The following is a 27,522-nucleotide window of genomic DNA, read 5'->3' on the forward strand; positions in this document are numbered from 1 at the left end:
TATTCTTTTGTTGAGGCATTTTTCTACGGTTAAGATAGCTTTCTGTTTTTGTTCTTTATCTCAACAACAGCTTCTAATGCTTGTGTGGCGTATCCTTTCAAATGAATCCAGTCTTTTGATAAGGGTTCTGCTGACGTCATACGGAGGACATTTAAAAAAATTGTCCTATGTCCAGAATTAATAGCTTCTTTTTTGCATGCTCGATGCCCTGGATCAAATGATGTCAACTAGCTTTGAGACAACCGAAGCCTTCCTCTAGCAACCCATATCATCTTTTGCATACCTGTGTGTGTGTGTGACCCTTAAAAATGTGACACTTTGCGGATGAATGCTTTCGTTCAAGAGCCATCTTACACGCTCCCGTGTGTTAAAATCGACATTTAAAGTCGACAAAACCCCAACATCAGTCGGGTGTGCGTACAACACGACATTTTCCTGTAAAATGCCTCAAACATTCCAAATTCCATGAGACAGCCATTTCTCGGTTCCCGAACGTTCACTGGGGCCACACTAGCCTAAATTGATAACCATCAACCGTCAGCATCTGTTCCGTAGGCACTCAATCGCTACGCAGAGACCGTCCGTCATCGCCGGGCGGAACCAGTACTGCGTACACGCACACGCCTCCCCGAGGCTTCAAATATTCTGTCACGGCGTTTCGTCCGAATTCTTCACCTCAAATATTCCACCGAGACTCCCACCGGCCAGCGAACCGCGACGGCCATCTCATTCTCTGTCGTCTGATCTCAGTGTTCAGTTTAACGATGTCAGGCAGTTTGCACCATACATTGGGGGGAGCGATCCAAAGGGAGTATGGGAAAGCATTTTCCACCTCTGGGAAGGTGGTTTGCAGAAGAATTGCCACCAGAAGACGCTTGACGCGGGAAGCAAGGGAATCAGGCTTTTGGGAAAATCTTATACTTTCTCTCTTTCTCTGTGCTATTTTGGGGTGAACTGATGGAGAGGGGGGCGTGAAGATTTCGTTTCTGGGTGTACCGGTAATTCAGCAGCAGCATTTGCTTGTTGTGGGGTAGGGTCGGTTTCCTGGCTTCCTCGATGTGCGGTGTGTGTTCTGTCCGTTGCAATGAAATTAACTTTCTCCTGCAACCAGCGCACACCAGCAGTACCACCTCCCCACCAGCCGGGGAATGAAAGCAGGGAAGACTCCGTACCGAATTCCCACTGGAACCGTCAATCTTTTCTCAGAGCTACCACGTCGCAGCAGCACCACGCCATATCTAAGCGGAAAGAATTTTCCGTTTCGTGTATCAATCGCTCACATCGCTCGGCACGCTGGCAACGCTTCCCCTGGATGCTGTGCGGGCGTGAACGCGGGCGAAGCCCGATAAATGCTATAACCATCTCCGTTCAACGAAACGAACCAAACGACCATCAAATATGTCTTCCGCCGTCAGATGATGGCAAATGAAGTACCAAAATAGAGCGGCACACCGTAGGGCCCTATAGATAGATCGCCAGGCGTATCATCATTCTAGTCAGTATATCTCCTCCAGACAACCGGGAGAGATTGTGTGTGTGCTTGTGTGTGGTCTAATGCCGAACGCTTTCTTTCACGTCACGTAGAATGACTTTGGCAAAGTACGAAAATCGGGAAACACGCCTCCAGAATGATTTCGTTTGTCAATTCATAGCCAATTCTGTAGCGATAAGCGAAGGCTGGGTGTGTACCGCATCGAATGGTCAATTTTGCACTGTTCCACCCAAAACACAGACCGACCGATTGAGTTATCATTAGTGGCGTTATCATGGACTACGCCGGATGTCCGTTCGATGGTTTGATTGACAAAAAGCAAGGAATGTTCCTTTTTTTTTTTTGGTTGCGCTTCGGATGGGAGGAATGAATCGATTGTGCGGTCACTCGATCGAGTACTGAAACTGGCAGCTAAGACGTGCAAGTCAATAAGTACAGCATTCTTTAAAGCCATCAATAAAGCTAATAACCTATTGCATGAGTCGCTTCTCCTAATACTTCATGTTGAGCGTGAAGCGATGGTGGTTTAAGTGGCTCATTCTTAGTATAGTCCCTTTGAGGGATGAAACCTTGGTTTATAAACCTTTCCAGGTGGGATTTTTATTCCAATGCACATCAAATCGGTGCACCATCGCCGTCTTGTTCAGGTGGTTGTGTGCCGATAAACGGAACTCGGGGAATGTGCGCCAATTCATTACACAGCTTCTTCCTGGCCTAATGCTTTAATCCTGCAAATAAATAGCCAACAAAGCTCGCCTTCAATCGTGCAACCGATATGGGGCAACGCGTGTGTGTGTGTGTGTAGCACCAGGTATCGCCGCCTTTGGCCGATGAGATCGTATCGAGGCTGAAACGACCACGATGCTTACGCTTTGAGCACGTTCATTAGTCCGGAAGGATGCACACTGCCGTCACACGTCGTTGTCGGAGCTCGTTTGCTCGATAAAAAAGATTTCCCGCATTATCGGTCGTTGAGCTGAGTGAATCTCAGAAAATAACTCCGAAGAAAGCAGCAGCACAAAGTTGCCCACGCATCCATGCTAACAGATGCTGGGATAGCGTAGTCCTTTGATGATTCGGGCACAATGGATCACAAACGCTGGGGACGACGATGATGCTGCTTCTGGGGTGCCCGGTATGGTATGTGCAGAAAATTGAGTCATCCAAACGAACGCACACAGTGTGTGTGTGGCTCTAGAACGAGCACCACTTCTATGACGATGACGATAAAAGCTCATTGCTCTGCAATTTGTGTGTACCGTGAGCACAAAAATTGTTCCTATAATCCTGCGGTGAAAGCCACCGAGGGGTAGCCGGTTAGCAGTGGCAGTTCCGTGTGAATGAAAGAACTTACCGACGGTGGTTTGTTGCAATAGGAGTTAGTTTGCTGCTTGTTCAAGGGTTTCTTCTGGTTGCGTAGACAGAGCTGTCGGGCAAGACATGTTAAGTGTGCCTGCCCGGCCACGCTGTACAATTCCGTTTACGCAATCCAATTTTCCACACCGTATGCACGAAAAAGAAGCCACTGAAATTGCAAGCAATTCTTTATGGGGCACGATCCATGGATGCACCTAGGCGCAGGGCATGCACCTAGAGCAGGCAAATAAAGTGCAATTCTAGTTCAACAAAGCACTTTGTTGGTGCTGCTGCTGCTGCGTTGGTTGGTTGTTGGGTGATTGCAATCATTGTTCGGCTTCCACTTGATTTAACGACGAATTGAGTACGATGCAGCTAGGCTGTCTCTCGTTGCCAAGGTTCTGCGATGTACCCATGAAGCAGGAGGTTTGGTTTGCTGTGCACAGTAGTCTTCTTGGTTGATAATCGTTGGAACGCGCACCATCCATTTACAAACACGGTTCTCACTCCATGGTTTTCCGTCTGAGCCATACCAACATATTACTGCATGCGTAGTATTTATTCGCTGTTTATCTTCCGAGATTTGGTGAGATAATCGAATCCGAACTCGAACTCTCGTCGTCTCGTGGTAATTGATATTTTATTCACTACGAATTCCGCAATGCAGATTCCAGTGCATGACTTGCCAAGGCGTGGGGTAGTGTGGAGGGTGTCATCCTGTGAAGCGCATTTCTTGGAGAAGGTGGAATCAGTTTCCGAATGCAATCGGGTTGAGAGTTTAATTGATTTCATGATTGTGTGACGGTGCAATAATATGAAGGCGTGCGTTGCAACATTAATTTACCCAGAGCCATGTGTGTTGTGTGTGTGTGTGTGTGTGTGTGATGCGATTGAACGCGCATTCAACGGAACGGATAAATCTAATCTCCAAATTGAGTTTGGTTGCGCCGCTAACAACCGATTTATGTTTGTGCGTAACGTTATAAAAGAGGCTCTCTGATCTCATTGTCTTTAAATTCATCTCAATTTATGTATTGTTATCAATCATTATTGGAATGGCGGCAGGACTTCCACTCCAACCATTAAGCGCAGTTCATCCATGCACTCGTGAAGTCAAAAGCATGTCTCTCTCACCTACAGTGTTCTCTAATCTCAACCATAAAATTATTCTTAGCCGTAAGGTTTTACCGCTTGCTTGAGCTTAACACGGGTTTTTTTAGTGCCCCTCTGCTGTGTAAGCTGACGATAGATTTGAAAATAAAACACATTAATGAGCCATTTTGTGGGACGTTAATTGCTAGGTGTGGTGATTTATGCTTGGCCTCAAATTTGGCGCCACGTGGTTTATTCATTTATCGTTCACTTTTTCCAACTCAACACTCATAAAGCTAGCCTTTTTGCTTATTTCAAACGTGAAATTGGCTGTACTTTCAAACACGAAATCAAAACGATAACACGACAAACAACGAACGCAATGAAATTGTTTTATCACCACCACCCCCCGTTTGCCGCAATTTCAGCCCATTTATCCCTTTGTCTTGTGGCTGTCAGATTGTCTGCACAGCAAACGAAGGTTTGAGCGCGCTGTCACTCGACATAAAATCCAACCTCGCTCAGGGTTTACCGAAGGATGAAATAATGTCCCATAATATGTCACCGGCGTTAGAAAACGAGCGGGCCGCGCTCGCTTCCCTTATTCAAGCTTATTCTTGTGTGCCGCGAGATTCCCATATGTGTCATCGGTTTGTCTTGCTTTATTTGATGGTTCCCGCTTTTCTGGGTTTTTTTTTTAGATTGAGACACGAATATCCTGCCTACATCAGCTGGTGCTGAAAACGATTTCGATGAAAATCGGAAGCAACAAATCCATCATTATTACCGTCCGTCATCGATCAACATCAAAATTAATACACTCTTGCTACTTTAAGTTGGTTTTTGGCGTAGTAATGCAAAAAGTTGCCTCACTGCCTGTGCATAGCTTTTTTTATCGTCCTTCTTTTTTGTAATTGATTTCAGCTTTATTTACCAGCTAATCCCCTGCCTCGACCTCGAGTGCTCTGTCTTGCAGTGTTACTTACAAAAGCTTGATTGATCACCCGTACATTGGAGCTTTTTTTTTTCTTCTTCTGACTACTACATCCTCAATTACAATAGTGACCACCATTCACTGTTGAAACGGGGCACCATTTGGTCGAAATTTAATTTTACACATGTCACATTTCTACTCATCCAGCAGCTTGTCGTACAAATGGACAAATGTCAATAAGATTTCACATTCGCTTCAGTGCGTTACAATAAAACAATCGAGTTGTTGGGTGGACACATAAACGAGCTTAACGCTGGTTCACTGCACATCACCACACTTTGTCCCACATCCACACATCCAGTCACATCCGTTTCCGATTTTATTCTTTGCGCTCTTTTTCACATCCCCTCGTCGATAAAAGCTCTGGCGGAGATATTACTGACAGCCAGAGCTCCTGTGACTACCACTACCACCAATAGCTCACACCAAGCGAGGGATTTAGGTGAAGCAAATAGTGCCAGCGTGTATACTTGTCGGTGGTTGAATTTCTTTTCGAACTGTATCCGTTCGCGCTTGGTGAGGGAGCGTCGCTGGCAGCAAATATCGAGCCAAGGATAAAGCCAGACAGTGGCACAGACGACAGCATAGATGAGAGGAAGCTTTGCAAAAACTACTATTTGGCCGCCGGTGGAGTGTGGAACTCTGCAGCATCTCCCATTGTGAGGGATAGGGATAAAACACAAAAAAAAAACAAAAAGGCAAAAGATAATTTGATGTACTTTTGCTTCCCTATTTTCTGTAGCTAACTACTCGCAGTCGGTAGCGCAGTACGGATGGCCATGAATGGATGTGACTCGGCACTGCTTTGCTGCAGGTGTGCACCATTTCCTCCTGATGGATGGGAGCACATATTTTTGGCTCCCGTTCTGTGGGCGTTGGTGATGAAGGAACAGAAAAGGGAGGGAATGTTGTCGCCCTTCGGCTGCTAGCAATATGATCTATAAATCAAGCACGCATGAACATACCAGTAACAAAAAAAGGCGATCCAATGGCACCGATGATTGAACCAACCGGAATGTCACCGATGTATGTCGCCCTTTCCCCTGTTTTATTTGCATAGCGCACACACACACGTAGGAAAAGTCGAGGCGTCTCGCTTTTTAGCAGGCGTCGTTCGGTATCCACCTCAATGTTTAGCTATTCATAATCTCGCTGTGTACGGTTCAGTGGTCGCACATGACATTTCCGTGCCCGGGATGGCAGGCGACATTCACGGCTTGGGTGCTCGCTGTGAAACGGCAGCTATCGGTTGTAAAAAACAATCGGGGAAGATGTGCTACCGCCGGCGATGTCGAGGCTTGGTAAATGAATAGTTTTTGCACTCGTGAATGTCAGCACTGCACTAGCGTAAAACAAAGATTACCGTCACCCAGCGCTCGATGGGAGTGTGGGTACTATTGATTTTTTGAGATTTTTTGTTATTCAACGAATAAAATGTGCTTAACGTACACTAAATAGAACAGCACTTAAACAGCAAAACTACAGCAATCGCAAATTCCTTCTCTGAGAGAATGTAAAAAGAAAAATTAATACCCATCATCCACAGTAACTCATAAAATCACATTTAATTGACGATGAATATGTCCCTTCGGGGCATCAAATCGTTCCCTGCTCTCGTAAAATAAATCCTCCAATGGTCGATTAACGATTAACTGCAGCGCTGCCTTAACCGTACGCTCTGTCTGTCGTATTTTGTCACCGTCTCTTACCTTACGGTTTCCAAGATTTTATGTAAAACCATAAATAGCTCTACCGAAAGCCAACACCACCAGCCCGTGTATTTTTCCGAGATGTGTGGGATCTGTGAGGATGGGGCAGAGCACATTCACAAACACACACTCACCTACAGCATTTTTACTCGATCGTTACATTTCCAACTTCAGTGGTGGTTGTTGTAGGTTTGTCGGAAAGAAGAAAAACTTTAATGCACCTTCTGTTTACTTCCGGTACGACGTTCGTTCTCGCCGTTTTACGGCATCCTTGGCCACTTGGCACAGTTATATAACTTAACAGAGCACGCCAAAGCAGCAAACAGCAATTTTTCAGTGCAATTTTACGATCATCTTATGTGTTGAAAATTTTCATTTCTTCATCATTATTCTGTCTTCCATGAACACAGCCATTTTGATGGTTGTTGCTGTCACACTTGTTAAGGTAGGAGATGGTTAAAATGATGACAAAAAACCATCTTCACCCAAACCAGGCGCGCACTGGGTTTGCAACAACGCGTTATTGCTATTTCACTCCGGGCCACCATCATGTTGCCTCGTCGTAAGATGCACTGCAAATAACTGTCGACGCGCTTTAACGTTCGGTGCTGCCTGATGTCATCCGACTCTGGGGATGATGTGCAATATGGTGCAGCCGTTTCGTATATTGCCGCGAAAAGGGAGATAAGGGAGGGAGCATGGGGACATCCCTGCGTGTGTTACTAAGCCATCATCAAAGTGCGTAATTAATTGCTGCCAAAGTTGAAACGATTTTGGTATGATGGATTTGCCGACTGTTGCCTGTACCATCGTAAACGTGCCATTATCTAGCGGAAGGTAATAAAAGCCTAATGGAGGAGAATGTGGGGATGACAGTTTTTATATATTTTCCCTTATGTTTTTTCAAAATCTAGGTTTTTATTAGATAAATTGGGCATTTTTTCATTATTATTCAGAAAAAAAACAATGCCAAAGCTTACACACGTGTGCCCGTTGAAAAATACTACCAAAAAAGGAATTCTTGTATCGCATAATTATTGTACCGCATAAAATGGCACAAATACTGAAAACATGCATCCGATTTCACAGCAACTAGTTGCGTTGCTTGCTAGAACTGAAAGTAAGGATTATTTGCTATTTCCTCTCGTGAAACCAACTAGCTGGAGCATCTTGTAGCAGCAACATTTCTGAGTGGTCCCTCCAACGGTAAAGAAAAGGAGCAACAGCAAACAAAAGCAGTGCTCGTGTGTGCGTACAACTAGAAACGCAAGTCTGCAACTGAATGCAATTTCACTTCGTAAAGGCGTGCGAACGTCATAACCCTAACACTGCATATAACATCATAAACCCATCAACAATCCCTCTCACGCGGTAGCACTAAGTTTGTAGCATCATTATATGAGTCTTAACTGGCAAACCTTCCCTCCCACCTACTTCTCCTGTGCCCACAAAGTGCATTGAATTCAAGTTGACCCGCTTTTTGGCAACGCTGGAGTTGCTCGCTCTAGTTGGGTTCATAGATGGTGTAAATTTTCCTTCCTACAAACTAGAACCTGCCGTTAACACTTCAGAGCTTGATCCTTCTGTAGGTTTCTAGGTAGCAATATGTTGTGGATCATGTGCACCATTCCTCTGTATGCTGCGGGCAATGATGATGATGCTCGACCAAAAAGCTCATAGAGTTACTTTGTGTGAGAACCCTCCAGCAACATCATCCTTCAGCTTGCATTCTGCCGGAAGTGTGTAACGCAAATTAGGAAAGTTGTTGATTTCATCGCTTCGTGGAGCATTCAGAAAAGGAAATTATTGTTCTGCTTCTGGTTATGGAGAAAAAGTTGTACTGCACTTACGACAGCGCACTGGGAGGGTTTGCCATTTTAATTGAGTACAATCTGCGATAATAACCAAGTGCATGTACAACTATCCCTCCTCCTTTATCAAAACCCTATCGACGTATGTGTAATAATTCCATTTTCTCGTCTCTCTTTCCATTTCCACCCAGGCATGGCACATTCCCAGAATCAACCGCGGTTAAAGATCCTGCCCGCATCTTCCGTCCAGCGGAAACCGGTGGGCCATTCGCTGCTCTTAACCTGCCGGCCGGAAGTTCCGGACACTAATCTTATCTCCGATCTCAGATGGAACGACAACCGCAACATGACCATTCTACCGAAGCCGTAAGTATTGCCTTGTGTTGTGTTAGTAGAGAGCGACTCTTCGCGAGACTCGACCACTGAACAGTTAAACTGTTTCCTTGTTTTCTAGTTGAGTGCAAACAGTTGCAAGCTTTGAACTGTTTGTGGCAGGGACGAAAGAAGCGAAAAGGTGTAGCGTTTTCGGTAGCAATGTGAGCAAAACTACTTGGAACATAACAGTTTTCATATATATTCTATAACATTTATGTGCAATAGACCTATAAAATAGAAATTTGAAAGGTAATTTTGCTTGGGGTTGTAGACTTACATTGCAATTGTTCGAAGGCTGACGATCATTAGAAAAGAGATATTCATATCTCTTGGATTTAACTTACTTAATTTCCTACCGATATTTTGCTATGGTGCGCTAGTATCTAGTCGTCCTCCTAAATCCAAATGCTAGTCTGCTCTGGTAGCATTCTTTTACTTCCCTCTCGAAACATCCGTCTCCACCTACTCTATCATCCTTTTTCGCATAGTTTTGGTTTAACCTTTTGTTTTTCTTTAATGATTTATTCCCGGTGTAGGATGAACTATTACTATCCTCTGTACGATTCGAAAGGTCGTAAGCTTCCAACGAAGTAAGTTTCACGGTTTTCCAATCGCTAGGCAAATGGAATCGAACCCCCTTGTTTTTGTTTGTTTATTGGCGCTGTTTCTGTTTTCTTTTTCCATGCATTTTAGTTGGTTTGCGTTGTGTTATGTTTTTATTATCTTTCTCTCTCTCTCTCTTTTTGTTTCTTAACAAATCATTTATCTACTACTGCTATTCTTTTCCCTCACTTTGCATCATGTATAGTTTTTTTCCATAAATAGTTCCCTTTGCTCTAGTATTAGGACAAGACAACTTATAGTCATTTAGTTCCTCTTCACTTATTCACACACACACGGCCGTCGTCGGTACGTTCCACCATATGCATACTGTACGTAATTAATTCCGTCATTTTCGTCCGTCCCCATCTTAATTGAGTTTAGCTTTTTTCTAATCATGTTATCAACTAAAATGTAGCGTTTCATTCTCATTTACTTTTTGGTTTGGTTTCTGCTGTAGCCAACGCACCATCCGCAATGCTCTTGCTGTGTACTACACAACACAGACACACACACACTGCTCTTCTAATCGGTAATACCTAATCGTTAATGTGATTTTTGCACAAATGCTGTCCTCTTGCTATAAAATACATTTTCACACAGTGGGAAACTGCTACCCTACTGTGTAGCATCATTATTCTGCTGCGGCACCCACGAGGAGCTGTCCCAAGAATGCACACAGAGTGAAAAGCTGTGTGCGATCACAGCCGGGCTCTTGTTTGCCAACTTAATTATAACTTCCTATTGATACAGAATGTGTGTGTGTGTGTGTGTTCTGTGCGAAAGGAATGTGGCATCGAAAGTAGTAAACCTAATTTAGTGCGATAGTGTATCCCCTTATCTGTTTCGCATAAAATCCCCTTTTTGCAGTGGAAACTAATTTTCATACACAACTACTGGGCGGTCCATCGAGTGCAGCGAGCGCGCTGCTCAAATTCGTTGTGGATAAACCCCAACAACGCTGACGGTTGCGTACCCCGCTTTCAAATTGGCTAAAGAGTGAGCAATGTACGTCCCATTCATTACCAAACATCATCCCGTGCTGCGTTTATTCATTCACACAGCAACGGTCAATTTCGATTGCATTTGCATCGTGGCAGTATGCTGGCTGGCTGGCTGTTTGGCTCGGGGGACAACATCGTCACTGAGCGAACGAGTTTGGCACAGTCGTGTTACCATCGTATCGGTCAGTGCGCTTAAACGATCTAAAATGACTAAGGACAACACAACTCATATGGCCTTTGCTTGGGACGGACAATAGTACGGTGTAGTACATGTCCTCCTGCTGCTGAGCCTCATGTCCTGAGCCGCACAACAGTATGCTGATTATGTACATTCTGATTCTGTTCTGGATTTTGTGACTTCAAACGAGATCTGTTGGTAGCTAGCTATTACTAATAGAAGATGGATTGGTTTACATTGTTTCCATGATATTCTAGAACTTAATTATGGATCACAATGTTGGGCTTGCGCAAAGATTCCATCCTCTGTACTTAACGAATTTGCATTCGAATGCTCAAGTAACGCTTCTGGCAATACATATAATACTTGAATCTTGAGCCAAAACAATTAATAATGTCTTGGCTACAATTTCCATTTCCGGTATGATGTATTAATACATCAATTGAGACATTATAGTGTCCTAGGTGCACTTATCCGCCTGTAACTATGTACCCAATGGAAATGCTGACCAAGCCTAGCCAACGGTTTGCTGAACGAGTTTGTTGATAGTCTGCAACTTCTGTGCTCTCATACACACGAACCTTAGAAGTACTAATTTCGAAATGTAACAGCCTTTCTCTCGTTACCGCGTACTTATCCATGCCAAGGAACGCAGTTGCGATTGATTTTCTGATACAGAATCCTGCAACATTGCACTAGGCTCGACAAAATTAGCATAGTACGAAGCGAGTGATTTGTTTGCTTTCTCCCTTCAGTGCGCACTGTGTGTGTGTGTGTGTGGCTGTGTGTCAACACAGCTAATCAAGACACTATCCTATGGCGTACTATCTCCAACTTGATTACCCCGTTGGTCACGTAGCTAAACTCTTCACCGCAGTGCTCATGGTTTTGTCATATCGCGTGTCGTTCCATTGCAATGCGAAAGCCATCTAACACCGATAGTAGGAAGTAGGAAGTAGTAGCTCGAACGACACATCACCCCACAGCCACACACACACACAACACACTAAAGCTAAAGGCAATAATCCTTCCGTTACACCATGTTCCTCATCTTGAGATGCTCGCTCGCTCCCTCTTTCTCAACCTTGTAAGCACCTTTTACTCACACTCCATTCTACGTCCGATACGCTCATACGTGCTAACCGAACCGTTGCTCAAACTTATTGACCAGTGGATCAAACTCCACTTTCGTCGCTCTGGATGGAGATCTGTATATGTGTGTGTGCGAGTGTGTGTGTATATGTGTGTGTGTTCCTAATAATAACGCGTTTGCAAAATTCAATTTCTCTGCCCCTATCTTTCCAGAGCGGGCCAGTCATCGCCGCTGATCTACACGGAATCGATAGCGGGCGGGACGGCGCTGGCACTAATCTTTAACTCGCTGCAGGAATCGATGGCCGGGACGTACTTCTGTGCCGCTTCCTACTCCGTCACCGAAAAGCTGAATGCCGCCGTCGTGGTGGAAACGTACGGTAAGTGGTTTTTGGCGTGCCTGCATGCCGTCATCGTACGCGTGCTTTTGTCGTCAAACAGTAGGCGCTCTCTCCCCGGGGGGAGCGTGCCTGTAAGCACAGTGATTTAACGTGTAACGTCGCGTGTGGATCGATAGGGACGCTCAAGGTAACGTTCAAGGCAATCGGGCACGCGTTCATTCTGGCAATAGAATAAGCCGATTTTGGGTGATTGTTGGTTATTTTTGTGTGAAGAAATCATTTCTTTCACTTATTGTGCTATGACACGCTGGTAAATGACACATATCAAGGTCAACATGATGTGTTGTGGACGGTCATTTTTCTGAACATCCTTATGGAATAAGTTTAAATGCGCCTGTTACCCAATTTCAACGACACGCGCTATCGCAATCACTGTTCTGAAAACATCATTCCCATTAATTGATTTGCTCGTTTTGTTTGCGCCGCTCTCCAGTTGCCATCACCTGGAAGGATGCTCCCACGGATCAGCGACCGCTCATGGGTACCGACTATATCGTGCGTTGCGAGGTAACCGCCAATCCACCGGCAACTGTTGATTGGCTTCGAAACGGTGATCAGGTAAGCCAAATCAACCAGTCTCTCCCAGCATCACCATCATCATCTTCCATCCCGTCCCATATCTAACCCAAATACGCTCGGTTCTATGTCCCAGATTAAATCCAGCGGTCGGTACGTAATCGAAAACCGGGGACTGCTTATCAAAAACATAACCGAGGCGGACGATGGTGTGTATACGTGCCGGGCGGCCGTTATGTCGACCGGTGAGCTCAAAAATCGTGAGATAAGAGTCGAGGTGCAGATCATGCCACAAGTTCAGCGTCTCCCGCTGGTCATGGACGCCGTCGAGGGACAATCGTTCTCGGTGATGTGTAATGCGACCGGTAAACCGGTGCCCGAGTTCCAGTGGATTAAGAAGGGCACGCAGCAGAATGCGGCTGATTTAGATAGGTACGTTTCGGGTGTATGTTTGTGTTTAGGTGGGGAATCTGGGTTGCGTGTGATTGTCATTTTGTTGGCCATTTCCGGGCCATCTTTGGTGGTGAAATGCATGTTTTAATAATCGCCAACAACCATCCGTGTGCTTTTCCCGGGACAGATTTTCCGTCAACTCCATCACTGGCCAGCTCGACATCAGCACGGTGGAGCAGCAGGACCACGACAACTACGCCTGTATCGCACGCAATCCGGCCGGCCAGTCCGAGTCGGTGATGAAACTGAACGTGTTAATCCGGCCGAAAATTATCGAATTTATCAACATCACTGTGTCGGAGAATGAGGAGGCCGTGTTTGTGTGCAAAGCGTTCGGTCGCCCCGCGCCCGAGATTACGTTCCGCCGGTACGGCACCGTGGAGGAGTACTCCATCGGTTTGCAGGTCAGCGACGATCGCATCATACTGGAACAGTCGACCGACGACGAGAAGGGCGAAACGGTCGGTACGCTGCGCATCTCGAAGCTGGCCACCACCGACGACGGTCTGTACGAGTGTATCGCACGCAACCGGGGCGATGTGGCGTTCAAGGTAGGTCACATTACCGTCGAGTATCGGCCAATCTTCGACCATCTGAAAGCGCTACCGCCCGTCTACACCTGGGAGGAACGGCCGGCCAATCTGAGCTGCTTCGCCCAAGCCATCCCGAACGCCACGATCGAGTGGCGCTTCAACGATCGCCGCATACAGGATCTGTACGATCAGAACCTGCGCATCGAAAACGAGGGACTGCGCAGCGATCTGATCATTACGCCGCGCGACCGTCGCTACTACACGGCGTACAAGTGTGTGGCCAACAACAGGCTGGGCAGTGCGGAGCACATCATGGAGCTGCGGGAGGCCCGCATCCCGGAAATGGTGCCGCAAGCGAAACCGCGCATCGTCAGTGCGACCTCGATCACGTTCGACATTATGGCACCGCCGGTCGAGCCCGGCCTACCGCTGACCGCGTTCTCCGTGCAGTGGAAGGAACAGTTCCAGAGCGATTGGAACTTTGCGCTCAACCGCACCTGGTCGCCCGACAGCCCGTACATTGTGGAGGGTTTGCGGCCCCAGACCGCCTACTCGTTCCGCTTTGCCGCACGCAACGTGGTCGGGCTGAGCCAGTGGGGTGCGTACGTCGATCAATCGACACCGCGCCGCTCCGAACCGGAAACGCCCCGGATCCTGCACACACCCATCCAGGATGAGGAGGAAGACAGTGACCCCATCGTGACCTCGCCGTACGCGGACCATTTCGATATGCGGTGGAGCATACCGGTGGACAACGGTGAGCCGATCGATATGTACCGCATCAAGTACTGTCCGGTAAGTGGACCATAGGTGGCGAACGCCATGAGCGTCATAATGTTGACAATTTTTCTTTCGTTGTTTCGTTTTTGCGTTTTCATCGTACACCACAGGGCACCAAGGTGAACGGTTACTGGACTGAGATGGAGGAGCACTGCATCGAGCAGGACATTGCGCGCATGACCAACTACGAGATGCGCAGCCTGCAGGCCGACACCTACTACCGGATAGAGCTGATGGCGCACAACGCGATCGGCTTCTCGAAGCCGGCCCACGTACTGATGAAGACGGCACGAGGTGAGTCCGACCATTCCCTAGGCACTACCTATGACGTGTATCCGGCCGGTTTCGGTGGCTTTTCGTCGGCCAGCACGCTCGCCGGCTCGCCTACGGACGTTACTTTGCTGTTGTTGACTGTTTCGTTTGTGTGTAGATTTGTGTTCGTTTAATTGCTTCGATATTACTATACCTACTACTACTACTATTACTACTACTATGCTACTGCTACTATTTTGGCTAGTTGCGCAAACGTTTTATCCGTCACTGGGTAACATGTTGCGTGATTTTATTTTTTTTGCTTCCTGGCCACAAGTGCTGCCAAAGGGGGGACGTACCACAAGCCACCCCTTTCCGTGAAGTGACGAACGAACGAACGAAACGCTGTCAATCGTTTCCGATGTTTGAAATTGGCGTACCCCAAAATAAAACAAATTAATTTGTTGACTCCAAAATTTCTAAGCCACTCACTGGCTGCCCGGAAAATACAACGTTTTTTGTTTTGTAGAATTAAACACTCATTTGGACTGTAAACATTGCTTGAACAGCAAATTTTTATCATAATTTTATGCACCGTGAATTATTTTTCGCTCAAAGATCAACGAACGATCGCGACAGACAAAAGAAGTCGAACAAAAGAAACAAGCGAACTGACTTGCCCATCATTGTATGCTCGTAGTATTTAAGCGTTTAGCAAACTGTTAATTACATTCTTTACTATACAAACTGTGTAATATATAATTCGTAAAGTAAAAAACAAAATACGAGTGCAGCTAAACAAAACAAAAACTCCAATTACACACGATGTATTGTATTTTAAGATCGTTGTTTTTTGCTCTTGCTATTTTTCCATTTTCTCAATCTTTTTAGTAGATATATTATCTTTTAGAATACCTTGTTCGACAACTTAATCGCTAATTTGTGAATGCGTGAATCTCTTTTTCGTTCGCTACGAATTATACGCTTTACCTTCAGTTCGTTGAATTGAACATGGTTGAAAATGGTGTACCGTGTACGGGTTTTACATTGCATTGTTTTATATCCCTTTTTCCGTTCCGTTGCAAATGAATAAAATACTGTCGTAAAAACGAATCGAAATCATCGAAAACACGTAACAAATCTGTGCATTGCATATATTTAGAACGAATTTAGCGTTAGTTTTAGCGCTGTGTGTGCGCACGCACTTCACGAAATGCAATTCCTTACAACAAATAAGAGAGCTTAATTATACAGGAAAAGTGCAAACGCATCGCAGTCAATCAAAAGCAGAATCATTTACCGAAAGGCGATAAAAACGGAAGGGAAATATGCAACGAGTTAAGCACAACATTAATACAAAACTGCAGCAGAACATTGGATTGTAAAACGTAAAATTATATTCACATTTTGATCGGTGTCTAGCTAACAACCTCCGGACTTTGTAAACTGCACAACTTTCAACGCGTTTGCATCAAAATTCATGCAAATTTTTCAAAATGATTCTGCAAACTGAGCACATAAAAGTGTAAGAAATGTAAAGTGTAGCTAAAAACTGACGATAAGAACACAAAGAAAGTGTACAATGTTTAGGAGACGAATTAGAGACAACGGCAAGAAATAGCAAAACAAATGGCATATAAAGCACGGGAACGCTCGTTAACACATACACAAACAGGCGCGTCTGATAGCGCACACTGCAGACTGCTAATGATGATGACGGACGGATGCTGGTTTATGCTGTTATCAGTTTGTCGATCTATTCTCATTTTCTCACCACTCATTCTCACTCTTTCTTTTCACTTGACGCCCTTGTTATGTTTTTTTTTTTTCATGTCGATCTTTCATCATGTTTAAAGCTTTTCTCACTGTTTCTCGTTCTTTTCTACCTTTGTCTGTCCGTGCTGTGCGGTTTTACACACTCATCTCTACTGCCTTTCGCTAGCAGCCGTGTCCTGTTGTAAGGTCCACATTTTACTGACACAATCGTGTTGCTTCCTTTAGCTTCTCACAGTTGTATGTGTGCGCGCGCGTGCTCGTGCGCGATGTTGCTAGATGTTTGCATTCTTTTTGCGATGCTGTTAAGCATCACTCTACCAGCGAGTGTACTGGCTTGATTGAAATAATTTTTTCGCATATAAAAAACTTTTCTTATAACGCGTGTGTCCGCGCTCAGTTGGTGTGTTTTGATGTTTCCCCGCTATCGAGTCATGATGGTGCTTGGCATCGTTTTACACTAAATGAAAAATTCCCTCGTTCTTTGCTGCGAGCTTTTGCACGGTGTCGCATTCCAAGCGGAAGATTTTTGTGCACTCTTTTTTTCACTTTTCATCCCGTAGTGCGTCTAGCAATAATACATTATTACCACGTACATTACATATTGCCCGCGCGAGGAATGCTCTTTTAGCTCCCAGTGTGTCCGTACACAGTACCTTCCGCTCTCACTTAAGCAAAGGCGGTAGAACGCGCGCAAGGCGGGGCAACATCGCCCGAAGGGGCGGCAGGCAGGGCCCGAGGATCAAGGATGCACCGAAATCCTTCGTGATAGTTTTTAATTAGATTCGTTTTATCCTCTTAGAAGTTTTGTATTTAATTTCGTTTTAAAATGCGCCCCTCCATCTCACTACATTCGTCTCGTTGCGCTCCGTTCGGAATGTTGCACTTTTGTGAGTGGATGCAGGGTTGTAGCGATGATCGTGGCCCGAAATGTGTGTGTGCACACCGGTATAGTAGTACATAAGGTAGGGAACAGAGCAGAACAGAGAGCGAAGGGAATACAAACTGCCCCTTCCCGTTATCATCCTTTCGCAAAATGCTCACTCGTGATCGGAACAGTGTAGAACGGAAATTCAATGTGGAGAATGCAATGCGTGCAGTAGAAGGTGAAGTGGCCCAATGCCAAGGGACGAAGAATAACGATACATTCGCAACAAGAAACAAGAAAGGATGATAATAAATTTGAACAATATTTTAAACAAACAAATTCCACCCTGTTTTCTCGCTAACCGTGCTTTTCCTTCGTTGCTTTCGATTCACTGTTGTATTATGTTTGTTTTATTATCGCGTCTGCTGAACGGTGAGAACAGGAAACGCTAATCATCTATGTGTTTGTTTGTGTGCTTTTACGATCGATGTTTCTTGTTGCGTTAGATTTTCGCTAATTAAACAAATTAAACAAAGTTTGCAAGAAAGGGTAACCATTCGCCCTGCTTCCTTCGGCGACGTGTCTAATTTGATTTCGTGTTTCCTGTTCATCGCAACATCGTCCCCCCCTCGCCAAGGAGGACAGAGCAAGTTTTATGTTTCGTGTTTTATTTTCGCAAAAAGTTGCCATTTTACTTTTTCGGTTCCGACCGGGGCGGGGTATGCTTTTTTCTTTTGCTTTTCGGAATTTCAATTTACGCCATTCGATTCTCTGTAGTATGGTTTTGTGCACTCACACAAAAAATGCTCTCTAACGTTATGCTATGCACACTCTTTTTATTGCTTCCACTTTGCTTTGCCCATTCTCCTCATTTCGCCTTCTTAGGAGCTGGTGGTGCGGAGTTTCCATTCCAAAACAAGCGCTTCAAGTGTGTTTGTAGTCCCATTTTTGGCGAAAATTAATTTCCGGCCACTAATATCCGTGCAGCCGTGCTGCTGTGCCGCTGCTTCCCTTCAACCCTTTCTTTGTCTCCTTCCTATCTCCTATCGCGAAGGGCATATCATTTAAATGAGCATCAGTAAAGACCACACCCGTTCACATCTCCCACGAGCGATGGAATCAAGCATCATCGCTCGCCACCACCATACTCTTGCTGTTAAGTATCAACCCGATCCGAGTCGTGGGTGTTCTAGGAATAGTCGCACTGTGGTGCGACTCCCTTTTTATCGACCAAATCGGTCTCTTGTGGGAAGGAATTCAGCTTATTTGTGCGCGATATTGTTTATTTATTTTATCGCCCGATAGAACGCGGAGTTTATGGTAGCTGGGGCCGGATGGCCTGGCGGCTTGTGGCCCTTTCACCGCAATCGAATGGACGAAGACATTTTTGCACTCATTTGTGCACGTTCATTTGGTTCTTGACGCCCGCCGGCATGACGATGCTGACATAAACACAGTTAACTAAGTTGCAGCGGAATACTTTGTTGTATGCCCGGCTAATTGTCGCTTGTCGCGCTTTCTACGCGATCTGTTTTAACGTGATAAAATGTATAAACGTTAGATGCCCGTCGAACGATAGAGTCTGCTTCCCTTGCGCCAAGACTTAAGTTAAGCGAATTAAACGAATTTTTCCAGCTCTACATTTTGTAAAATAAGTTATTTGTTTTCATTAGTTAGGTATTACATTGTTCTGTGTCACTAGGCAGTAGTTTAGAAGCTTTTACGTGTGTAGTATAATCCTTTAAAAATCTATGTAGTTTACAAATACTTTTTTTATAAATTTTATTCAATCGATTTCAACAATGCTTGAGCTAAACAACGAAATACCTCAGACAATAGGACTCTGAACAGTCGCAAAAATACATAACACGGTTAATATAAAACCTCACTGTAACATATTTTATTCCCCTAAATTTTAATGTCGGTGTAACTCCATTTGTATCGTAGTGTAAAATCATAACATTTTGGTGAATATCTTTTCTACTATTTTCTTGTGTTTTGTTTCTCCTCATTAACGATATGAGCTCGTTGAATAGGACCAATTGGACTGCTAAAATTTAAAATTAAATACAAATACAATTCCAACTGCAAAGTGATTTCTAAATTCTAACACTATCGTTAGGAGAGATAATGCATAAGTACACAAGTACCGAGAAGGTTTGGGAGAAAACTGCATTATTGTTTGCATGTTGAACCATAGCGTTTCTATGTAGTTATGCTACGTTCCGTACCGTATTTCACAGCAATTTATCGCGATCACAACACAGCGTTAGCGAAAGCAAATAACCCACACACCTGTTTCCATGTATTGTAGCGATATATATATATACAAATCCAATCCAAAGCCAATGTAGCAAAAAGTAGAGAATTGGAATCAATAGGAGATGATCACTGATTCAAGGATAAACTATCCTTTTTTCTTTCTCTTATTGTTCCTCTTTCTCTCTTTCTCTCTTTCTTTCTTCTTTTTCTCTCCCCCTAACGTACGTATCTTCGCCTCCTTTGGTACACGCTAATCTGCCGGGCGGGACGATTCCCCGATCTCCTACTAACTTTCATCAAACCCCATATCACGGGCATATCAACGTGTATGGGTGTGTTTTTGCGTGTGTGTATGTGTGTGTGTGCCCCCTTCTACCATGCATAATATTGCACCTTACCCCCCGACCTCACCCTCCTGCTCTTCGCCAACGCCAAACAAACGTGTTGGGGGCGGGTGATGGTGATTGGATTTCCTTCTGTAGATAATTATTACACTGGTGGTAGTGGGAGTGTGCTGTTGTGCAAAGGAGGAGGATGCAGGTGGTGGTGCTGGTTGTGTTGGTCCTTCGTCCTTACAGCTCTGCCAACGGTGGTAGCCACGATCAGTGCCAGCATGGAGTGTGGTAGTAGTAGCACGTCGTGTAGCAGGATCTCCTACACCACCAGCAACAGGAGCAACCGCAGCAGCAGCAGCAGCAGCACCAACATCAGCAACAGTACCACCAAAACACCCATCGATAGTAATGTTCGCGCAGAGCATTGTCATAGTACCAGTAGTAACAATGAAGTGATTTTGAAACGATCGATTTTAGAGGGTAGTAGTGCATCGTAAGGATTATTGTAAGTTAGCTAATGACGATCGGTAATGTTCAATGAACAATCAATGACGGGGTAAACAATACTCTCCCAGTGTTCATTTCTCCGTGTGAGAATGGGAAATACGTCGGAACTGAAATAGCTAGGCAGAACTAGTAGAACAAAAATGGATTACAACCCTCAACACGATCTTGAAGAACCAACGAAAATAGGACGCAAAAGAGAGGGCGGATGTGTTTTGACTGTTATCTTTCTTTCCTTTTTGCTTTCGATAAACTGATACTGCACTTCAAAGGTGAGCAGAAAATCTGACTAATTTACACGTAAAAATTAACGAATCAACCCACCTTAAGCAGATTGTTATGCATCCTGTCTTTTATTTGATTGACATATGACTATCGAACAACAACAAACAACAGTGATCAATGTCTAGGCACTGTGGTTTACAGACTATTTGTAACATTCAGCCCATCATATGCTAATTGCATTCAGGTACATATACGATTTACATACCGATGTTGGAAAACTCCTACGCTCCTTTTTACAGGAAAGTTTTGGATTTTTTTTTTTCTATAAGTGCTATAATAGTACTGTACTTCTTATTGACATGTCATACTAATTTAGAAGAAAAAAAAGCTTTCAAAAAGTATATCATACAAAACACGCTGCTCAAATTAGCAAAACAGCGAAACTGCAGCAGTTCCGAATTAATGTCTCCGCGCCAAGTGTGTTTTGTAAAGGTGAGTTAAAGTCCCCCTTTTTCTAAGCATTTTGCTTTGTTATTGAACATTTGTTCTAGCAAACCGGTGAATGGTTACTTCAAACTCTTTTCAAAAGCGCCTTCCTACTACTACTCTCTATTTTGTTCACTAACTTTCCAGCGGAAATTGTTTTAACATTGATGCTTGATGAACCCGATTAGCTATAAATAATAATAAGATTCTTGATTTTTAAGACGAAACAACCCTTTTTGCTGTATACCAATGAAACCATTCTTGTAAAGCATTGAGACTGTTTAACCCTACCGAACGTTTTCTTCTAAAAGATTTTTTGTTAGTTTGCGTGATAACAACAGGACAAGAAAGAATGAAACACAAAGCTGCAGTAGACGCGAGGCAAGGTGGAAATGGGTATACTACACCCGACTGTGTGCTTTCCGCAACTGTTACTATTTCTCACTATCTGTAATAACAAAATGAGCTTAATTACGACTTTAATCTCTGTCATTTGGATGCATATTTAAGAGCGAAACTAAAATTCAAAATCAATCGGGAAAAAACGGCTTTAGTGTGAAAAAGGGATTCATTTCCAATGCCTTGACTTTATTGTAAACCTATGAATTTCTTCGGTGATTTGATAGCGTTGCATTCTTGCGTTTAGAACGCGCGCGACGGAAACGGTGCGACTGGAAGGACGGCTCTATGTAGTTGTAGAGCATCAACTGTTATTGTATGTTTTATGTTTAACCGATCGAACTATATAGACGAAATATTAGCATTAGAGTAGACAAATGGTAAAGAAGCAACAATGATCAAACTAGCGTGTGTACTAGCGAGCGTACAGAGTCAATATAACAATAGTGTGTAGATGTGTTAGCTTAGTGCAAATGTTTATTACAAGTTGAGTTGTACACGATGTTGAGTTGGTGCAGACACTGCCACCTAAACCGCGTTCGCGCTGCTCATCGATTTACCGACAGAGGCTTACATTGAAGTCAATTTAAGAGTAGTAGATCACTTTGTTGCACCGCGGTGAATTACACATTGCTCTTGCAGTTTTGTGATACAACAACAAACAAGGGCAGGCTCAATGCGAAGAAAGCAACAAGCAACATTATTTTTATTTGAAATAAAACGATGGGCATTATTAACCAAATCAATTCCTTCGATGTACATACGTCAGTATCGTCAAACAGTAGCTGTGTACATATATTCACTGCCAATAGTATTTAATTCCATATTACCATGAGAGATAATTCTCAGAAATCATTAAAGCTCAATTTGGATTGAACTGTTTAATTTTGATTCCTATTTATTGCCAACTTCACCATTTTGTACCTCCAAAACATTGGTGCAATAAAAGCCAATAATTGGGCATGGAAATAATAATTTTTCATTTGTCCTGGAAAAGCAAACTAATGTTGAAATAAGCTGATGTGGTTTGCATGTGAACAGTACCACGACGACTTTTAAATAAAGTCAGTGGTAAACACTACAAAAATAAGGTCAAAGGTCAATGGGATAAAGACGATAATACAATTATTCTTCCCACTCACATCATCAAAACATTCCCATTGAAATTGAACAAGTTTATGTTGGAAAGATGTTTTTCCTGCGCTTTTGTATCCCTTTCTCAAAGCCACATTATGTACATACGATGAGAATATGGTGCACCGAATGACGGTAATGGTAAGCGCGTTGCACACCTATAACGACAATAAACTCTTGTTGTTTTGTTATTCAAAACGGATTGCAAGTGAGCATATAGATAAGTGGTTTGATTCCTTTTCAGCAGCCAAGCGTGTTCGTCATGCTGGGAGCGAGGGCAATTAAGAAAGAAGGTTTTAAGTTCCTACATTACTGCGTGTGTAGTCACTTTAGCTCGAAGTCAGTAAGAGAAAGTGTGTAGCAGTGTGGCTCTGTGAGAAAATGAGAATAGCGATGTGAAAAGGAGTGTCGAATTTCACTACAACGAAACATATAGAAAAAAGGATAATCAAAATCGTTCGATCACCCGCAAATAAAAAAAAAAACATTTTCCGAGCTGATTTAGTAGCAAAATTAGTGAAAAAGTCAACTACAGTAGAAGGTCAAATGGAGAAGAATGTTAAACTGTTACGCAGTTGTAACGCTTTTTTTCCGCACAGTGTATGCATACCGAATGAGCGAAACGAATAGCAAAAACCAAAATGTGTGGAAAAAGTCAACTAAAATGGAATATCTTTGCAAAAAATGGTGACGGCTTGTTATATGTGTGTTGTGTATGCGTTTGTTTTTGAAAAAAAAGTCTTTGTAGACGTGAATATGCTAGCCTAACCGATTTAGATAAGATAAAATCAGATTAAGAGCTCGCTAGAAGAAGATGGTTGGAATGAAAATTATAACAACACTTAGCTCATGTAACAGACGCGCATAGGACGAGGGGTGAGGACGTGTGTATTCTGCTTGTACATAACCAGAGGTTCCAGTGGGAGACCATTATAGAGAATAACAATTAATTATATTCGTAGCTGTGGAATGGTGAAACCATGAAATAAAATCAAACTACATCATCAAAACCGTCTAACTAATAAAACACGCACACACATACAAAACAAAGGTGCTGTGCTGTACCTATCCACTAATTTGATTGCTATGGTGACAGACAACACATAAAACCATTTACTTATAAACTACATGCTGCCCACCTACAGTGTTTCCGCTAAAACTGATATTAATTTCTTTGCCAAATTGAGGGAAACGAAATGTAGCACAAGAACACGCAAAGCGGCGCATCTAACTCCCCTCCTTCCATCTGCGAGAGGTTTGTGTTTGTGTGTGTGTACGTGTGCGTTTGTGTGCCTAAAAGCTTCTTCCCATCACACCTACCATCCTCTCATATATTTGCCAACGCTTAGGGTCCGAAAACGAAAAGGTAATTATGCAAAATCAAGTTTATTTACCCACAAACACAACACCCCAAAACGAACTTAAAACTTGTTATAGCGTTCTTTGTAGCACCCCTAAATCCAAAGTTTAGTTTACAACGTTTTGTTTCTGTCTTAGCTATATCACCGAACTATATCTAACCACTTGTTCTAATAGTTTCCAAAAACTAAGCGTTTAATTTTCACCAACCACCACACACTTACTGGAACACAAACTGTTCTAAATTCTCATTTTTCTTGCATCTGTTCTTCACTCTCACTTCTCTCTCTCTCTCTTCCTCGTTCTCTATGGCGTTTTTATTAGAATTACTCAAACAACAACAAAAAAAACTTTCAATTACTTAACCATTAAATAACGAAATTACTTCTTTCCACAATAACTTTGGATGAATGGTTGTAAATATGTTCTGTGTGTTTTACTTGTAGCAGAATGTCCGTTAGAATTGGGGAAAAAAACTACATAAAGAAGGAAAGCGAATTATTACATTATTACCATCTCAAACACCCGTAAACACCAAAATTATTTAATGCGAAACGTTGCGTTCTTAGCAAAGATCCATATTTTAGACGAAATAAATTCACTCACTCAACATAACCACCAAACAATAACACATAGTAACAGAAATCGTTACAGTAGCTTGGAGTCTACAGGACAACCAATTCACCAAATTTAAAAACACTCACAATCAAACTTAACCACCGGCAAATCGTTGGACAAAAAAGCAATTCCACACACCAAACTTTCACAGACCTTCAGAGGCAAATAACAATACATTCTCATCAATCGGTCCATGGAAAAAATGCTTTAAAATCATTGAGAACAAAAATGATTTAAGAATTCAAAGAAAAGATAACATCAACACACTATCATTACACCACAACTCCACCATACGTGCCGTGCGTGTATGTGGCACGCGTTTACTTACGCCAAAACATTACTCAACGTCACCACCACTCAGCTTGGAAAACAGGAAATAAACTCCTAAGCATGTCGTTGCGTTTGTGTGTATGTGTTAAATTGTTGGCTTGTTTTGCATGAATGTAACCTTGTTGTTTTGTTATTTTTTGTTTATCTTTTCCTCAACATTTCATCCCGCTCATTTACTAAGAAAAACGGCTCCTTGGGGGCGCTTAAGTGGTGTAGTGTGATAAGTACACTTAAACGATTTGCAAACCACCACCATCACCACTACCTGCACAAAATTCATCTCTCTACTCCCCGCAAAACGGATGCAAAATCGGATAGTTTTCCCTTGATCCCTTGTGAAGAAGTTTTATACACTTACTTTCAAAACGTTTTCGCTGGGACATTTTTTTCTTTAGCTTTAATTAGCTAATCGGTGTTGAAAAAGCTGTCCCTGCGCTGCTACTGTTTGCTGCAATGTGGAACATTACTTTTTTTTTTGTTTCTCGATCTATGTTTGTAGCAAAACTTTCTAGCAGCACGGTTTCTTGTTAGCAATTAAGTTTGATCTGTAAATACGAAAGGAGTTTGTGTGTGTGTGTGTTGGCAACCTTTACATGATAATATAACTTACATGTCTTCTTGCTTGTGAACTCTTCCTTAACTTTCTCTATATAGCGAATGTGCTTTTCCGTTGGTTGATCGCCTATCTTTGTTTCTATTCTGTGTCGTTTTCCTCCATTACCGATCTGCCACAAACTATTCACGTGCGCATCCTCCTTCTTCCTTTCCCGTTGCTCTAGCGGAAACTGCTGTATACAGAGCTGTTAATTCAAATAACATCACCCTTGGGGGGGAGGGTCGTTCTGCTTAGTGTATAGTGTATACCGGGGTACTGGGGGGGACATTTCACTAACCGACGATGCGACCCTTTTCTCAACCTTCAAAAACCGGGAAACTAATCTTGCTCTCTGTGTTCTGTCTCTTTCTTAACCGTTTATTTCTCCCTTCACGACGCATCTCATCTTATCGTCCTGGGCCGACTGCGCTTTGGGAATCGTCATGGCAACGCACCACCCCACACAGGTATCGATGTGGTGCTGCGCGTTGACAGTCCAACGCTGTCATCGGCTGCGGTGATCGGTATTGTGATTGGATCCGTCGTGCTGCTGCTGCTCATCGCCGATCTGCTGTGCTGCGCGTTCGGTAACCTGGGCATACTGGCCACGCTGTGCCGGAAAACGAAGCGATCTCCCTCGGATCTGGACGACGAAGCCAAGCTTGGCAGGTAAGTTATCATCTCCTTTCGAGCCTGTTCACAATTCCCATTTCCCTCCTCCCCCATTTTCGGTGTGGTCCTTTCTCTTACTCATCCGTCACCATTCTTCTTGTGAATAGTTTGTTTTTTTTTTTGTTGTGTTGTTGAGCTATTAAACACATGGTTCAGGGCCAATTTTGTCTCATTTTAACATATTAACACCTTTTTTGTGTTTGTGTCGTCACAATCGCACTGAGCCGCACATTGTAAGGAAGGATCGCTACACAACTATCTGCAGGATCCTTGCTTTCAACTCTCTGGGCGCTTGTGATTGGCTGTAAATTAACATACGTACATTTACAACACACATACACTCACAAAACAACTATTTTCCCTTCCTTTTTCATCACACCGTGCTATTGTGTTCTTTCTTTTTTTCATCCTTTCTCCATGTTGCTCCATGTTCCATGCTCCACAATTTGTACATTTGCTGTGTGTATGTGTGCGTGCGCGTGTTTTTAACAATTAACATGGTTCACGAACCCACACACCACCACCATCAATCCACACTCGCGCGTTGTGCAATATCCGTCACCATCATCGTTTTGACGCGCTGTACTACACGTGGACACGTCTGTGCGTGCTGTGTCCTGTGACGACGCGTCCTTGTTTTCTATTGACAACATCCCAATTTACACACACACACACCAAAACAACCGTAACAAAACAAAACAAAAACTCCTGAAACAAATGTCCCCGAAACAACGACCATATTTACACTACCATCATTCTCCAACCACCGCCACCACACATACAACCGTGTGTCCCGTGGTGTCGTCCGCTTCGCTACAATACAAATAACCACAACCAAAGTCTCTACGGTTGGCGTTTTCCGCTACCCTATTGCAGTGGCAGTCTGATCAAGGAGCGTCCACCGTCACCGTTGCCGCTGCCGCCACCGATTGTAAAGCTGGGCGCCACCACGCCACTGTAAGCCTTCGCACTACACTTTTCCACCTGCCGCATGCTTTTCCTCTGCAGCCAAAGTGTGCTTAGTTTCGACGAGCGGGAACGAATATGCATGCACTTTTGGTTTAGTTTTGTTAGAGTTTTTTTCGTTTTTTTGTTTTGTTTTTGCATGCGATTTAAGACTTGATTTGTTTGTGCATTTATTACAATTTATTGTGAGATTTTTCTTATCTTTTTTTTTATTATCTTGTCACAATCTACGATTGATTCCCTGTTTGGTGCAATATGCAAACTTTCACACGCACACATTTGAATAGCACGAAATTGGAGCACTCCTGTGCGCACCCTTTACATATTCAACGTTCTTGTTGCTTACGAATTTTAAATT

The 27,522-nt window shown here is 43.5% G+C and overlaps 1 protein-coding gene across 10 annotated transcripts in view; it reads left to right on the forward strand.

The window, feature by feature from the left end:
- The window catches only part of LOC120898686 (fasciclin-2), a 56,828-nt gene that overhangs the window by 25,645 nt on the left and 3,661 nt on the right, over nucleotides 1-27,522 (forward strand). For 4 of the 10 annotated variants that reach the window (XM_040304852.1, XM_040304851.1, XM_040304853.1 and 1 more), the window contains exons 3-11: nucleotides 8,646-8,820; nucleotides 9,366-9,419; nucleotides 11,917-12,083; nucleotides 12,538-12,662; nucleotides 12,757-13,052; nucleotides 13,201-14,401; nucleotides 14,497-14,680; nucleotides 25,994-26,195; nucleotides 27,039-27,155. In XM_040304852.1, the coding sequence (XP_040160786.1) occupies nucleotides 8,646-8,820; nucleotides 9,366-9,419; nucleotides 11,917-12,083; nucleotides 12,538-12,662; nucleotides 12,757-13,052; nucleotides 13,201-14,401; nucleotides 14,497-14,680; nucleotides 25,994-26,195; nucleotides 27,039-27,155 (2,521 nt within the window). Of the gene's footprint in view, nucleotides 1-8,645; nucleotides 8,821-9,365; nucleotides 9,420-11,916; nucleotides 12,084-12,537; nucleotides 12,663-12,756; nucleotides 13,053-13,200; nucleotides 14,402-14,496; nucleotides 14,681-20,023; nucleotides 23,675-25,993; nucleotides 26,196-27,038; nucleotides 27,156-27,522 lie in introns of those variants that run through there. The other 6 variants (XM_040304856.1, XM_040304857.1, XM_040304858.1 and 3 more) reach the window with 6 other exon arrangements.

Source organism: Anopheles arabiensis, chromosome 2 (genome assembly GCF_016920715.1).
Source record: "Anopheles arabiensis isolate DONGOLA chromosome 2, AaraD3, whole genome shotgun sequence".
NCBI lineage: Eukaryota > Metazoa > Arthropoda > Insecta > Diptera > Culicidae > Anopheles > Anopheles arabiensis.